The sequence below is a fragment of the Hemibagrus wyckioides genome, linkage group LG03, assembly GCF_019097595.1.
Source record: "Hemibagrus wyckioides isolate EC202008001 linkage group LG03, SWU_Hwy_1.0, whole genome shotgun sequence".
NCBI lineage: Eukaryota > Metazoa > Chordata > Actinopteri > Siluriformes > Bagridae > Hemibagrus > Hemibagrus wyckioides.
In genome coordinates this window covers 172501-190000 of record NC_080712.1, presented here as the reverse complement: position 1 = coordinate 190000, position 17500 = coordinate 172501, and the positions used below count along the sequence as shown (strand labels likewise).

At 40.2% G+C, this 17500-nt stretch overlaps 1 protein-coding gene across 3 annotated transcripts in view; it reads right to left on the bottom strand.

The window, feature by feature from the left end:
• Positions 1–1869: 1869 nt before the first annotated feature.
• The window catches only part of cxxc4 (CXXC finger 4), a 43658-nt gene continuing 28027 nt past the window's right edge, over positions 1870–17500 (bottom strand). For all 3 annotated transcript variants that reach the window (XM_058386615.1, XM_058386614.1, XM_058386616.1), the window contains exon 3: positions 1870–4159. In XM_058386615.1, the coding sequence (XP_058242598.1) occupies positions 4115–4159 (45 nt within the window). In that variant the 3' untranslated portion in view covers positions 1870–4114. The remainder of the gene's footprint in view (positions 4160–17500) is intronic.

The following is a 17500-nucleotide window of genomic DNA, read 5'->3' as shown; positions in this document are numbered from 1 at the left end:
TTTTCTAATCTTCTGAGCTAGTTTTTCCCCATTGGCTGAAATAACCTCAATAATGCAGAACTCTTTCAGCTGTGTGATGTTTGGGGGGTTTACTGCATGCACAGTCCATTTCGGATCACCCCACAGGATCTCAATAGGATTTAGATCTGGACTTTGACTCAGCCATTCCAGAACTCTCCATTTTTTACTTTTCAGCCAGTCCTTGGTGGATTTACTGGTGTGTTTTGGGTCATTGTCATGTTGCAAGGTTCGGTTCCACTTTAGCTTCAGTTTTTTGACAGATGGTCTTATATGTTCCTCAAGAACCTTCTGATCCAATGTAGAATTCATAATGGACTCTATGATGGTGATCTGGCCAGGTCCTGCTGCAGCAAAGCATCCCCAAACCAGAACACTTCCACCCCCATGTTCCACAGGTGGTATGAGGTTCATCTGCTGAAATGCTGGATTTGGTTTATTCCAAACATGCCCTGTTATGGTGTCCGAATAATTCAGTTTTAGACTCATCTGTCTGAAGCACATTATTCCAGAAGTCTTGGCCTTTGTGTTCTTTCGGAAACTTCAGTCTTGCCCTCATGTTTTTTTAGACAGCAAAGGTTTCCTTCTTGCACACTTCCCATAATAATTAAAGTTGTGTAGTCTCTTTCTGATTGGAGATTCATGCACTTTGGCATAAACTGTGGCAAGAGCTTGCTGTATGATATTTTAGGGTTTTTGGAGATGTCTTTAAGCATCTTGCGGTCTGCTCTCGGGGTGAATTTGCTCGGACGGTCTGACCTGGTCATGGTGGCAGTTGTTTTAAATGTTGTCCATTGATTTTCTGGACAGTGGAATGGCTGATTACAAATTCTTCTGAGATCTTTTTATATCCCTTACCAGACTCATAAACATCAACAATCTTCTTTCTGAAGGTCTCAGAGAGCTCTTTGGATCTCACCATGGTGATATCTCTCACTTCAACAATTAAGAGCAAACCAAGCTAAATGTCTAAGGTTTAAATAAGACAAGTCTCCTTCACAATGCTCTGGAATGTTCTAATAATTTGCACCTGATGTGATACACCTGTAGGTCATTTTATCCATTTTAAGTACAAATAAATGTGGGTGTGTCCTTTTTCCTCACAAGAAATTGGATTTTTTTAAATTACATTTTACAGATAATTTAAAAAAGACTTTTCTTTGTTTTTATTTGTTTAGTTATATTACCTGAATCTTAAAATGAAGATCTAATGCCTGTATGTTTAACTATGTTAAAAAAAACACAGGCTTTCATTGGGTGTTCTAATTTTTTCACATGATTGTGTATATATATATATATATATATATATATATTTTTAAATTTAATTTGGTGAAATTAGATGGTTGTTGACTTCAGAAGATCACTGGGTGAACATCCTCTATGCTACATGGATGGATCCTCTTTGAAGAACCACCAGAAACCCAGCAGCATCTCAACTTCCTGTGGAGGCTGAGGAAAGGGTCCACCCATCTTGACCATGTTCCACAGAGGAACCATCGAGAACATTCTGAGCAGCTGCATCACTGCCTGGTTTGGGAATTGCTGAGAAGATCTGAGTCTCTCTTCCCTCCATCACAGACATTTACACCAGACACTGCATGACAATCCCACACACCCCTCACACACACTCTTCATCCTTTTTGTAGAACTCAGAAGTGTGTTAATATTCTTAGTTCTGTGTTGTTTTATGAAGACCTGTGTTATGTGGAGCTCCTGGAGGAACCTGGTTTCATTTCAGTGGGTACTGTACCAACTGTGTGGGCAAAATTACAATAAAAGCTTCCTGACTCTTGGTACACACACACACACACACACACACACACACACACGGTTTGTGATTGTAATGTTTAATTTTACATGTGAGAATAAAAATTACATCAAATTATTTTTTTCCAACTTTTTTTGGTCTTTTTTTCCCTTTCGTTTGAACACATAAAAGCATCACAACAACGATATACAAACTCTCAGTATCTTTAAACCCAAAACACAGATACACATGCAACAGCAGGGCATTAGAGCTAGCAACAGCGCTAGCAAGTTACATCATTCACGTTTTGAACACCATCATTTTAGTTTCACGTGAACGCAGATCTGATCTGTTACACCAGACGAGCTGAAGATCAGTTAGCAAACCTTTTAAATCCTTCATAAATATTCACCATTTAACTGCCAACTTTAGCCAGTTAACAAACAAACAGTTTCTTTCAGGAATCTTTAAATCATGTTGATAATATTAAATGCTAACATTAGCCAGCTAGCTATAATTAACTGATCTGGCAGAGTTACTGGGAGGAATTTTAAGCTCTAGAGTTATTCCGTATTATTTTTCTCACTTCAGCTCACCTGGTGCAGAGAGCTAGCAGATCTTTGCTAATTTTAGTACTTTAAAAATTTACCTTTAATTTATTTCCTTGTGCCTCAAACGTACAGAAGTCCAGAGAGGCTGTATGTCATTATAAAGTTTTCTTCTATTTATTCTTCTGTTTATTTAGTATACAGTGTTGGAAAGCTAGCTAGGTGATTAGGTCTGCACTCCAGTGTAACACTAGCTAGCTAACTATATTCAGTACCTTGTTCTGTCAAGCTATAAATGAGCTAGATGTTTAGTTAAAAGTTTAGCTAAAATGCTCCGATCATAACTTGTATCAAACAGTTTGCAAAGTCATTAAATACTATTAATTTTATTTTTATTTAATTTTGTAACCCATTTTGGTGACTTCAGCCCAGAATGATGCCTCTTTAGCTGTTAACTGATGCTGTAGTGAAGATCTCTGGACAGAGGAATAAATCATAAATGCACAGCCTTTCTGTACTTCTGTAACAGCACATGGTTATTAAATAATTTCATCCAAAACAATTGAGGATCCAGTGTTTTTCCATAAATCAAGACGTTTCACATCACAAATTAAAAATTACAACACGTTGTTAGCAAGACAATATGCCCTGCATAACGTCTGAACAGCGGGAATTAAAGGAAAAGTACAGAACTGACTGGCTGTGTCTCTCGTCCCGGCGCCTGAAATGAACTGAAACTCTGAAGAATTTCGTTTTCCGATTATTGCTGCAGGTCTGGCGTACTATCGCATTTCCTCCCTCCGTATCATCTGGCAGCAGTTTGTCGAGGCGACTGATCATATCTGTTTGTGATGTCACATCTATGATGTCATTACTGTCATTCGATAAGGTCACATCATGAGACGCTGGAAGTAGATCATGAATGATCAACCCCTGCCTGATCAGAAATGGTTTGTTCCAATCATAGATGGATAGATAGAAGGATAGATGGATGGATGTGCACACTGAGAGATGGACAGAGAGACAGTTAAATAAATGGACTGATGGATAGGCAGAATATCCCAAAATCCTCTTGAGAAATGGTTTGGTCTACATACATACAAAGAGAGAGAGAGAGAGAGACAGAGAGAGAAAGAGAATGTCTGAGAGAGAGAATGAGAGAGAGAGAGAGAGAGAGAGAGAGAGTCTGAGAGAAAGAGAGAGAGAGAGACAGATCCTTTTCTTCTGAAATGGATTTTTTAGCTACATGGATAAAGAGATGGACAGATAGACAGATGAACAGACAGACAGATTGTATCTGACCCCCACCATGTGTGCGCTCCAGCCCCAGTCTCCTCAGGAATGGTTTATTCCAGCTTCATAGTTGACCTCCTGTTGTTGCATGTCCTTCAGTCACCTCGACTCACAGCTGCAAGACATTCAGCATGATCACACCATCCTCCATGTGAATGGTATATTCCAGGTTAATGGTATATTCCATTTAAATGGTTTAATCCATCTGCTGATTGTCTATAAATTAGCATCAGTAGCTTGATCAGCTACGATACCGAACACTCAGAGACACTGAAAATGTTGATAATTACACAAGAAATAAACAAATTACACAGTTAAACCTTTTCTCGTCCACCCTCTCTCTCTCTCTCTCTCTCTCTCTCTCTTCCTTCAGTCTGTCTCTTGTTTCTCTGGTTTCTGTCGTTCCTCCAGTCGAGGTTTGGTTTCAGTTCCAGTTTCTGGAGTTTCTTCTAAATCCATTTTTTGAGTCTGTTATTGTATAATGTGGCATGACACTGTTTCTTTGGGACTAGAAGAACCATCGAAACGCCTCTCCGCTGTTCACCGGTGTCCTCTAGAGGAAGAGCAGAGAAAACAGGAAGTGATGTTAGAAAAAGGAAACGCACATTACAGTAGTTAAAGACTCTGCTTTTCCCAGTCGCACTTCTGTTACTGTCCTGCGTTCACACTCACGAGTGACAAAGCCATAATCTTTCGATGTATGAGTGATACTGAGCTGTGATTTTAGTAAAATATTTACATTTTATCAGTTTTATGCAAATTAGGTATAAAGAAAACAAATGTTTGTCCTGAACGATTCCTCAGACGGATCCTACAGCATGTGTGGTCTGATGTTTCTTTAGGTTCTTTCATACAAAAATGGATGAAAAATGTTCAGTATAACCTGGGTTCATCTTCTCCTGTCTACAGAGATGAAATGATAAAAAAAATATAAAGAAACAGATTGTTGGTGTCTCTGGTGAGTTAGCTTGTTTTTCTAATCTGATGTGCGAACAAACAGTTACATGTTAAATAAAAGGAGTGTTTAACTCGTATAGTGAGCTGCAGGATGTGTGGTTCGGCTTCACCAACAGCAAGCGGCGTGAGAGACTCCTGCTAGCGTGAACAAGAGACAGAAGGTTCTCAGGAACCTGTAATGACGCAACCACCTTTGTGGCGGTGTGCAACGCCGTGGAACACAAACACTAAACGTGTCGCGTGAATGTAGCACGTGGAGTGTAGAGAAACCCTGCTTAAAAAATCACCAGAATTAGGACTAGTTGGTCGTTGTACTCGCCTGAGCCTCGACTGGAATCACGGATCAGCTGTTACACACGTTTTTAACACGTTTATGAGGAGCGTCCGCTTGTCCCTGTGAAGGAGCTGTTGCTATGGAAACGATAAGGTTTCAGAGTGAGGGCATTAATATAAACCTGCGCTGTGGTCAGAGCTGCTGTTAGAGACACACCTGATCCACCAATCAGAGGCCAGAACGCCATCTCTCAGACAGACAGGATTCAGTTTACATATTATATCCAGTTACAGTGAACATTAAATAATAATTAGATTTCAAAAAAACATCATATTATCTTTAATATTATAAACGTTTAGCATGTTTAGCTCTTTTATTTTTATTTTGGGGTTTGGGCATTTTTACATACTTCAAATGAATTATATATTTAAATATTAAAATATGTATGTTCATGTTTAAATGAATTACACACACACACTCTACAACTCTACATATGGATATTTTTTGAGAAACACAGAGTTCCAGTAACACCGGGTGACAGATGCCTATAAACCGTCCCCTAAACCGGTGTTTATTTCCTCATTTCACTGCAGCGAGCTCTGATCACGATCCTGACTGCAGCTCCGTCTGTGTTTAATTCAATCTGCTGAAGACTGGAGGAGCTGTGACGCGCCAAAATAATAATTACAGCGCGGGAGCCGTGAATTCCCAACGAGCCACAATGAGCCGTTTAATTACGCCGTCTCCATTCGCGCTGGAGATGAACGGTGCTCGCCGGCTCAATAATCGCTGCTAAAGAAGAGAAATCGCTGCTCTCCGAACTCATTTGGCAGTCGGGACACAAAATAGCGAAGTTCCTGGCCAATTAGCACCCCGGGGGATTAGAGCGGCGCTGACGGGGATTACTGAGTGCTGATTGGGAGCGGGATCGCTGTAACGTCTCAGAGCGCTGATGGAAATCTAAACGCGGAAAAAAAAGAAAAAAAACCCCAGAGACACAAAAGAACAGAATCTCGGCGTTTAAAATGAAAGGACAGTCGCTTTCCTGTGGCAGCGTGAGCGCTGGAGAGGATTTAAAGAATCTCACTGCATATGATTTACATTTATACACACAACACACACTTTCATCCAGAATCCAAAGCAAACACACACCTGAGAGGAGCCTAGGAGTTTAATATTAATAATAATAATAATAATAATAATAATAATAATAATAATAATAATAATAATAATAATAATAATTTTCATCATATCAGAAGTAATCATTAGTGTTGGGATCTGAGCTCACACACTGCTGATGTTTAACATTTTGGAAGAAATATATGAAAGTTCCTCTAGCGTTTCTGACATAATCTACAGGAAGATGGAGTCCATCCTCTGCACACACTCTAATGAGTCTTAGGTGTGTGTGTGTGTGTGTGTGTGTGTGTGCGCTTTGTTAGGCCCTGCAGTATTGATCATATTCAGTTCCTGCTCAACACTTTTTTCCTCGTTGCAGAACCCAACACAAGAAAGCTCAGTTAATATGGCTAACACACACACACACACACACACTCGAGCCATCACTATCACTCCATCATCACCGCTGAGAGAGAAGACGTTGATAAAGAGAGAGAGAGAGAGAGAGAGAGAGAGAGAAACATGAGGGAAGAGACACAGATTTGGAGAGACAGATAAAAAAAGAATCTAGGCGGATAAAGGAAGAGCGAGACAGATATATAGAGAGATGGATAGACAGTGAGACAGGTAGTGGAAGGACCGTAAGGTTTTGTCTCTAATCAGTGAGTCTCAGCCTTGTCTCATTCCACATCCTCCCTGCGCCCTCTCGTCTCCCCATCAGACCCGCAGCGTCCTGAATCAATCCGGCTGATTGAGACCCGTGTGTTTGTGTGTGTGTGTGTGTGTGTTGGGGACCTGACAGCCATTGACACTGATTGTGGGTGGCAGGTGCGCTTAATGGCGAGGCCTTGCATGTCCCACACTGATTGAGGAGTGAGTGTGTGTGTGTGTGTGTGTGTGACACACACACAAGGGGTGGACAGATGCTGCTGACTCATAATCAAGCTCTAATCTGAATGTGTATTAGACTAACACACACACACTTCTGTGTACATCTTTCACATGCTTCACGCCGCTCTGTTTATTAAATGTTGTTTTATAAATTAGCTTGTGTCACGTCACTCTAGCTATTTAGCTGGTTATGTTTAGTTACTAAAATCAACACCAAGCTCACTAGTTATAATAACTGACTAGTTTTTCTTTCAATGTTAGGTGTGTGTGTGTGGCTAATGTGCTAATTTAATAATTAACGAATGCAAACTAGCCGTATTGTCACTGACCATGTGACTCATTCCAGCCAATGGAACGGTGTCGATGGTGTCAGGATGTACGAAGAAGTCATGCGCTATGCTAATAAGATGATTTCATCAAAACAATGCCATCCAGACATACGCCCATTACGTCATCATACATTCCACTCTCTTCCTCTGACTAATATCCGCCAAATCAGATGGTTCTAATTACCCACAATCCCTTAGGGGAGACGTTTTATTCTCCTGTTTGAAAACGTAGAGTTGAGTAACTGACAGCAGGAAAAGACAAGGAGAGAGAGAGAGAGGAAGAGAGAAAAAGAGAGTGAGAGAGAGAGAGAGAGAGAGAGAGAGAAAGAGGGGTTAGACATTTTAAATGGGTTTGTCCCTCCCTATTTTTGTCTCTCTCTCTCTCTCTCTCTCTCACTGAGTGCTGTTCTTTCTTTTAATGTCTCTTTTTTCACAGAAGTCATAAAAAGGACAAAAAGAGACATCATACAATGTCTGAATAAAAGAGACGGCCAGAGGCAGGACGCAGCAGCACAGACAGCAGAAAGGGGTTTATTATTGTAAGTACTTTACCTGTCTCTCTCTCTCTCTCTCTCTCTCTCTCTCTGTCTCTCTGTCTCTCTCTCTCTGGCTTTGTTCTTTTTGTTTTGATAATGGTTTGAATCATTTGTATTTTTTTATGTTGTATGAAAAAAAGTAATCAGACAATCAATTGTAGTTTTATTCCAGTTTATCACGCCAAAGTGCATTTCCTGTCCAAACAAATCAAATGCTCAAATTCCAGGACTTACCAGAGTCAAAGTCCTGATTACCAAGAGCCAGAACCCTAAAGACCAGGACTAACAAAGAGTCAGAACCATAAAGACCAGGACTAACAAAGAGCCGGACTCTAAAGAGTAAGAACTCTAAAGACCAGGAAATATCCAAGAAACAAAGTCTTAATGACCAGGACTAATCAACGGTCTGAGCCCTTAAGACTGGGACAAACCAAGTGTCAGAACCCTAATGACCAAGACTGAAAAGAATTGGATCCCTAATGATCAGGACAGACCAAGAGTCGGTTCCCAAATAAAAAGGACTAACCAAGAGTCGAAGCTTTAATAACCAGGACTGGATAAGAGTCAGAACCCTATTGACCAGGTCTAACAAAGAGTTGGAACCCTAAAAAGTCAGAACCCTAAAGACCAGGACTAAACAAGAGTAAAAATCCTAATGACCAGGACTAACCAAGAGTCGGAGCCATAATGACCAGGACTAACCAAGAGTCGAAGCCCTAATTACCAAGACTGGATAAGAATCAGAACTCTAAAGACCAGGTTTAACCAAAAGACAAAGTCTTTATGACCAGCACTAAATAAGAGTCAGAACCATAATGACCAGGACTATCTGAGAGTAAAAACCTTAATGACCAGGACGATCTATGAGTCAGAACTCTAAAGAGCAGGACGAACAAAAATTGTATGATATTTATCAAATCAATAACAATGGTAGCAATAATAGTATAAACAAATACAGTTCAAATAATAAAAAGAATGAATTAAAATATTAAAAACATAAAATCTCTCTCTCTCTCTCTCTCAGTGAGGATAGAGGGATGAGCTGTAGCTCGTTATACCCCTCGTCCCCTCCGTCACCCTCACACACTCATTATTTATTAACGTATGGACTGATATTCAGGACGCCTTCCACAACCACAGTATAGCGCTTTGGAGGAGATTCTGACAGGCCTTTTTCTCAAATAAATAAATAATATCTCTCTCTCTCTATGTCCTTTTCTGTCTCTCGCACCCTCCTTTTCTGTTCTGTCACTCCTGTTTTCTCTTTTTTGACCCGTCTCTGCCTCCATGCCATAATTACAAACACATTTCGCACAAATTTTCTCAAGTACGCTGTAAGGTCAGCCAATCCGGCTGTGTTTCAATCCACAGTGTTCCTCAATCCTCTGCCATGACAAAAGGCCCTCTGTTTTGAATTAAAATGTCTTCAGGCAAAAAAAATTATCTTGCTGTGACTCTGTATTGGTATGGAGAAATATAAAAGAGAAAAAGAAACATGAGAGGAGAAAAAGAGGAACAGTAACTGATGGTTAAACAAGTAACTGTGATTTATTTATATTTTATAAATGCAGATTTAATTATGGGAATAATTAAATGGTTTTATTTTTGGAGTTAGTGGTGCAACTAATTTCCCCCTATAACTCCACCCCTGCATCATAACTCCACCCCTTTCCATATTTAAGTAAGTAATAAGCACATTGTGTTATATAAATACTGACTAGTGTTATGGAACAGAGTTACTCTCACCACCACAGCTGTGATTATTTTCCTCTAACAACACATCCCCAAGTCTTTTATTCCTCTTATACCACAGCAATTGTTAAATTTAAACATTATAATTTGTTATTAAAGAGTTACACATCATACATTTTCAGTTTATAGTTACATTTAATATCTGAATCCACAATGTGGCTCTTCAGTTGAACAGTTGGATGTTAGCATGTGTTATGATTTATGAATGATTTAGCTGTAATTAATATGAATGTGTAATTACTAACCATGTTCCTCAGCTAGAGCTGCAGTGATTCCTCTACTATATCTACAGTATATTCCATTATTAAATGATCATTTGGTGTTACTGCATAAATAAACAAATGATATGATAAACAATGTTTTACAATAGAAAATGACTAATTATTCATAAATTTAGACACACACTAAAGCAGCTTGGATTCTCACTCTTGCAACAGAAACCCAGCTGAAGTGAGCTGGTCAGCACTGTGAGAGCTGGCAGTCGGCCAATACATCCAGCTCTCTGGAAAAAAATAAGTTCAGTGTGTGCGCTGGTCCCTAACTGATGGGTTATATATCGCCTGTCAGTCGATTCCGCAGGAATATTGGGGCGTCGCTGAGCTCGACGCTGGACGGTGTAGTAATCCATCACAGGCACGCTGGGAGAGAAATCTCATCTCAGCACGGTGAGCCAAGGCCGAACCCCACACACGCTTGCTCATCTATTCACTCCGCAGGTGATTACTTTAGCTTTGCAGCGTCCTGAAACCGCCGCAATCTAAAACATCCAGGGAACCGTAATGATTAGAAGCGTTTATTTTCAATAAATCGACTTTCCCGGGCTGCTGCGGAGCACAGGAGGTGATTGTGGAACTGAGATTTTGGCTTGGATTAGCCGCTCATGTTTTTTAGAACGCTGCATCACTGCTGACGAAACCACACAGGAAATTCATCAAATCTGTCAGGGTACTTCCTGTATGGCTCTGTTTTAACTCCTCAAACTCAAGCCCTTTAGCCATTTCAGAGCAGTGACTCAATCTATAGTCCTGGTTACGGATTGATTTCTCTCCTCTAACACTTCTGACTCCACTAATTATCTACTCATTAGGACCATTTAACGATATGAGATGTTTGAAAGCAGGGAAAAGCTGCTAGGGTTTAGAGCAGCAAGTAACCTCAAATTCCCCCTAGTGCCCTACTCAGTGCCACTTTAATGGCCCACTGAATGCCCCCTAAGTGCCCTTGGCATTCCTGCTTTATTTTTCTACTCAGTGTTATTCAAAAGCTCTCCTACTGCTTTCCCACTGCCCTCTAAATCGCCTCTGAATGGCCTGTAGTAATGTTTGAAAGCCCTCATGATGCCCCACCAATGACCTCTATGTACCCTTGGGACCAACTGCCATCTGTCTTATTAAGTGCCCTTTCAATGCCATCTTATTGCCTTTAGTGCCCTCAGTGGCCTCCTGCTAGGAGATGTACAGACTTGTGGACTAAAGCAGTCACTAGCCGGTGATGTGAGGACGTCGACCAGTCTGGTGAAGGAACAAAACACCTGCTACTGAAGTAAATCCTCCACTAGTTATTTTTGTTTTCCTTTAAAGCTAAAATTAAACAGAAATAAAACCCGTGCAGAACCGCAACCCAGCAGCGTGTTTGAGTCAGCATGTGTTGCTGATGATTTTATTTCCATTTAAGACTCATATATGCAGCTCTGTAATGATTTTTGTACAAAGTAGAACATGGAGGAAAAAAGACGCTGCTGACATCACATACTCCATCCAAATAAAGTGTGGAGCTTCAGGAACGAGCTTGAGGAACGAGATTCAGTGACGAGCTTCAGGGAGAAGTTTCAGGAATGAGGCTCAGGAACGAGGTTCAGAAAAGAGCTCCAGGAATGAGCTTCAGGAACGAGCTTTAGGAATGAGCTTTAGGAATGAGCTTCAGGAATGAGCTTCAGGAACGAGCTTTAGGAATGAGCTTTAGGAATGAGCTTCAGGAATGAGCTTCAGGAATGAGCTTTAGGAATGAGCTTCAGGAACGAGCTTTAGGAATGAGCTTCAGGAACGAGCTTCAGGAATGAGCTTCAGGAATGAGCTTCAGGAACGAGCTTTAGGAATGAGCTTTAGGAATGAGCTTCAGGAATGAGCTTCAGGAACGAGCTTTAGGAATGAGCTTCAGGAATGAGCTTCAGGAACGAGCTTTAGGAATGAGCTTCAGGAACGAGCTTTAGGAATGAGCTTCAGGAACGAGCTTCAGGAACGAGCTTCAGGGACAAGGCTCAGGGACGAGCTTTAGGAATGAGCTTTAGGAATGAGCTTCAGGAACGAGCTTCAGGAACGAGCTTCAGGGACAAGGCTCAGGGACGAGCTTTAGGAATGAGCTTTAGGAATGAGCTTTAGGAATGAGCTTCAGGAACGAGCTTCAGGAACGAGCTTCAGGGACAAGGCTCAGGGACGAGCTTTAGGAATGAGCTTCAGGAATGAGCTTCAGGAATGAGCTTTAGGAATGAGCTTCAGGAACGAGCTTCAGGAACGAGCTTCAGGGACAAGGCTCAGGGACGAGCTTTAGGAATGAGCTTTAGGAATGAGCTTCAGGAATGAGCTTCAGGAACGAGCTTCAGGGACAAGGCTCAGGGACGAGCTTCAGGGACGAATTTTCCTTCCTGTATGCTCTCAGTTTCAGAATTCTGAGATTTCAGATTTGTGCATGTTAAGAATTTACTGTCCTTAAACAGTGCAACATGATACGCAGATTTATTATTTTGTACTTCAGTGCACTGTGTATGACTCTTAACTGAAGTTTGTTTCTGTAAAAAAAAGAGTTTAAAATAGTGAGGCCCCTGGTTTTGCTTAAAACTATAGAAAAGACGACTAGTTGAATATTTTTTAAATTACTGGCAGAAATCTGTTGAGCAAAACCTTTCCAGCGCTGCCCTGTTCAGTGGCCTTCACCTGTCCTTATGTGGCCTTTAAATACCCCTCTCCCTGCCCTCTCACTACCCCTTTCTGTTTCTCCTCCTGGGTAAAAATGTGCTTGTGCTCCCCATCTTAATATTTGACCTTCTGTCACAAAGCTGCATTTAAATCTCCCCTGAGACACTCAGGACACAGAGTAATACCATATCGTATAATATACATATAATAATCACACCTCCGGAGGGGTTTTAATCCACAGCACTCCTACGCAGACCTGTTACCGAACCTGCACCACAATCCTGTTTAGAGTCCCATCAGCATAAATAAATATGTAAATATATTACAAGACTGTTAGCTAAACTTCAACATTGATGGAAGGAACTTTTGATGGAAGCAGAAAAGTTTTCTTCTTCACTTTTACCCCTTGGGGGGAAAAACTTGTTGTTCCTGAACATGGTTCTTCATGCTGTCTACATGCTACTGAGAATCGAGTAAGAAAATCTTATGATTCTGAAACTACCTGCGAAATTTTCTTGCACTGCGACTGACTTGCGGCTGAACTCAACTGTCTGACTGTAAATCTGTAAATCTCATCTCTCAGAGAATTAATACCCCAAGATTCACACCGAGAGTCCGAATATGTAAAAAATAAAGTCTTGATGGTGGTGTAACAACATGGCTAGCTAGCAATTTAGCATAATAGCTAACATAAAGGTGTCTGACTTCCTGCTAACTTCATATTCATGGTATGTTTTTCAAACTCCAGGGCAGCTTTATTTAGTTTGAAGTGCAATATTTAGTGTTTTTACATCATACACTTTTGGTGATTAGAAGGCCTATATGCTAATAGTAGCTAATATGCCACCATTACAATCTGACAAAGTGGCTAACTCCTTTGCTTGAGACTTCATCCTTTTGAAATCTTAAACTCTTATTTATTTTTGATTATATAATAAATTATGCTAATTTAAGATCGCATTTTGACGATCACCTGAGATTAGCATACCACAGAATATTAAACGCCTGATTTCATATAAATGTTTTTAAATTATTTTTTTATGTATATTATTATAACCATGTCCATCCAGTCCTGTTTGATGATGTCGACTCGTTTCTCCTCTTCAGAATCCTTGCAGAGAATTCACATTTTACTTTTTGCTCGAACACCTTTTTAGAAATTCACCCCACACCAAACAGCCCCTCCCCCACTCCCCATCCTCGGGGTATATGAGGTGGAAAAGGCTGACTACCTGCGCTGCGTTGGCGTAGCGTAGCACGCTAATCGAGCGCGGTGAGCAGATTGCCTGCTCTCTGAAATGTTAAATCAAAATGCAAAGCAGCAGCAGCGGGTTCGCCTCGCTCCTCTCGACAGATTCTGCAGCATATGTGTGGGAGCTGGCGGTTTCTCGGGGGCCTAAATTGGAAGCGCTGATATTTTAAGGTAATAAGCACCAGCGCCAGTGTACGGCACAGCTCACGTCCGTCTGTGCGGAAACACACACACACACACACACACACACTCTGTGTAAACTGGGTTTCTCTTCCTGGCCCCTGTGTGTACAGTCGGGTCAGTAACGCTGCTCGGATATTAATGATGTCAGGAATGTTATTTCCACAGAGACTGCCTTGAAGTTTGCATGCATGCAGTTAAAAATAAAAGACTTTAGTTGGTTTGTACTTCCTCTTTTCCCGTGAAGAAAACACTCCAAAAATGTTTCTCTCTCCACTGATTATTTCACTAAAGCCATTGAGAATAAATCTTCTCTTTATCTGATTTTTATACCAACATGCTATCAGCCGGATTGTAGTGAATATATATATATATATATATAAAATCATTTTGCTTATAGTTTTTTCTTGGGTTTTGTTTGAGGACCGAAGTGGAACTGGTGAATGTTTCCTTCATGAAAATGACGGGATGATGAATGTCTAACGTCTTCAGCTTACTGGATGTAAACTTTAATCCTGTTGTAATAGTTATGCGTGGAAAGCGGGTCATGTCTATTTTGGGCCATTCTCCAAAACGTTTGGAGTCTAAAAATACAGAGCCCCAAAAAACAGATCTTTACAAACATAATAATGACCGGAGATTAATACAAAGCAAAGCAGCAATGAATAGGGGTACAAGCACTTTTAACATTTGTAATCAGTAAAACATTCAGTGAGATCTGGAAGACAAATTCTTAATGATCAGAAGCTTGGGACATATCTGAGCCACAGCACCTTTCTACTACAGTGTGATGAAGACAGCAGAACTGAGGTCGTGTTCAGTGACATTTGTTGTTTATTTCAGAGATAAAATTCGTTTACACCTTTACAGAATTCTACACACGCTAACAATAACTGGAATTGTTAGAACAGAAATGCTGCTGTTGCTTTGCCCTCAACAGATTTGCACATCTGCACCTACATACTGCCCTTATACTCTCACACCTGCCCCGGATTTGGACGTAAACAACCTTTGCAGTAATGAACCTCACCTGACTGGGCCATTATGAGCTGCTCTAACTGAGTGAATGGAAAGAAACAAACAAAAAAAAACCCTTTGCCTGTTACAATGCACTGACACTGGAGACTCCTTCCTCACATGATAAATAAATGACTCCTTACAGAAAACTTCACTGCATCGTTAATCATTTTATTCAGTTGAGGGTTTATTGTCGACTTCACGGTGAAGGAGCTGTTACTATAGAAACGAGGAGTGCATTAATATAAACCTCAGCTGTGCTGCTGTTAATCAGCACCTTCTTACCACCTGATAATTGTTTGCACGCTGTTGTCATTCTAGTGGTTATGAGAACATTCTTGCTAAACAACTAAACATAGATGGATGAGGAAAAAAACGGGAATAAAAACGTAGCTAAAGTTAAAGTAAAAACAGTGAAAACATGAAAAACAGTACTTGGGCCCCTATGCATTGCTGCAATAGGTGAATTTCCCTCAGAATTATTAAAGGATCAATGACAAACAGATTATAACAGGGCAGGTGGATCAGTGTAATAAAAACAAATCGTCATCAGTGTTCAGTTCACACAAACACAAGCAGTGCAGTGAAGCCTCTAGTCCAGCATCGTGAGGTGTGTGTATGTGTTCATAGAAAATACCTCCGTATTAAATTCTGTTCTATTTTTGTGGTACAGTCCATCCTACGGCCTTGGAGCTCGATGTCGTGTTTTTTTTCCCCAAACAGTGTCTCTGTAATGACGAGATACCTTTTAACTTCCCAGCCAGAGCCGCCATCAATTATTCACACACGTCTCTTTAAAATTTAAAGCGCAGCACATTAGCGTTCACCGCACTGCACTTTCACACTGTCCCATTCCCTTTCACACCCGAGACCGAGCCGCTGGATCAGAACCACTCTGAGGACATGCCAGAATTAAATACCACAAATAATAATAATAATAATAATAATAATAATAATAAATCTTATGATCACTTTGTTTTTTCTTTTATGTGATGTCATGTTACTTCACACTTTAACTCGTTTAAATTTAGGATTTTTACTGGACTTACCGATGCTAATGTAGCTAACAATGAACCCAATCATACAGCCACCAGATTAGCATCATCTATATCTGGAATGCTAGTTGTTTTTTTTCGTGGCCAAGACATTAGGCTACTTTTAAATCATGAGGCAGGAAAAATAATCATTCTTTCGTTGTTTTAGATTCATTTTTATTTATTTACCCAGAGAATCCCACAATTTCCTGATGCTAATATTTAACCCTGATATTTAACGTTTTCATAAATCAGCTGATATTCTCGTCTCTGTAACACTCAGATCCTTTAGATTCACTGAGACACGTATTGAGAACCGTGAGGAAAGTTCGGGATCTTCAGAGTCACACTCAGAATATTAAAATCACCTGAGAATGTGTGTGTGTGTGTTTGTGTTTGTACGTGTGCGTGCGTGTGTGTGTTCACATCACTGAGGCTAGCAGATGTTTCTCCAGAGGAAGTGTGTGTGAGTTTTACACACGTTCAGGTCACTGCCTTTAAACACACACACACTCCCCTTTACACCTGAAACACGGATCAGTGATAAAAATACTGACTGAAAAAGAAAACAGTGTTTACTTTTTATATTTCTATAATATTGTGTAACAAAAATGAAAGTCTAATGCGGTGATGGATCTCTGATGATGATAAACCTAACTTTAGGTTGGAAGCGAAAATCCGATCTCATCTCTGATCTAAAAGCTCACTTTAACTTTATTTAGAATTTTATCCATAAATAAATCTCCTGCTGTAGCGAGTCTCTGATCGAAACTCTGTAGGAGAAAAACAACACTGTTCAAGGGCTGCAAAGAGATGATCCTTTAATTGAAAAAGAGTTTACTTTTATGTATTTAATTGAATGATGTTCTATGAGACACACTCCTGTTTTAGGTAAACTCCGCCCCCTGAGGTATCTCTCTGACCGCTGATGTGTGTGACTTCAGCATTAAATCCTCACTGAACTCTGAATACAACTCCATTTTTCTGTGTGGACGTAATTTGTTATTATTATAATTTAAATAAATGTGAAAATAAAATTGAGTTTTTTTAATGCATCAAGCAACAAAAAGGTTAAGCAACACATTTGACTTACGTTGTGCAAATAAAAGAAAAACATGAAATTTTACCTGAATGTAAAATTTATTTTGTAAAAATCTGTTTCAGGAAAGGTTTTTTACTGCTTTGATTTAATCCGTGTGCAGCTACGAGGCTGCTGAATATCACAGGGTTTTATTTTCAGTTTATCACAAAAAAAATCTCTGAGACTAGATTATGAAGCAGGACAAAAAATAGTATGGAGGGAAAGTGGAGAGACGGTTTGTGTCTCGTCAGTGCCAAAGCCAGAGATTGGCATAATTAAGCAATCTCACATCGTCTTGACAGGAGCTTAAGGTTGGCCTTTAGGTCTGAGACTCGTTACGCGACTCGGATATTTGTTTTTCTCTCTCTCTCTGTCTCAGTTGTCGGTTAGATTAGCCTGCAAGTTTCAAGCATGAATAAATCCACCAATCGGCACATCTAAGGCTGCCTGTCCCTCAGGCCTTCCTTTCTTTCCTTCCTTTTTTTATCGCCTTCACTCCCTCCTGTCTTTTTTCTCCTCGCTTTCCTCATCTCCCCCGCTGAGATTGGCTGCTAGCGTGC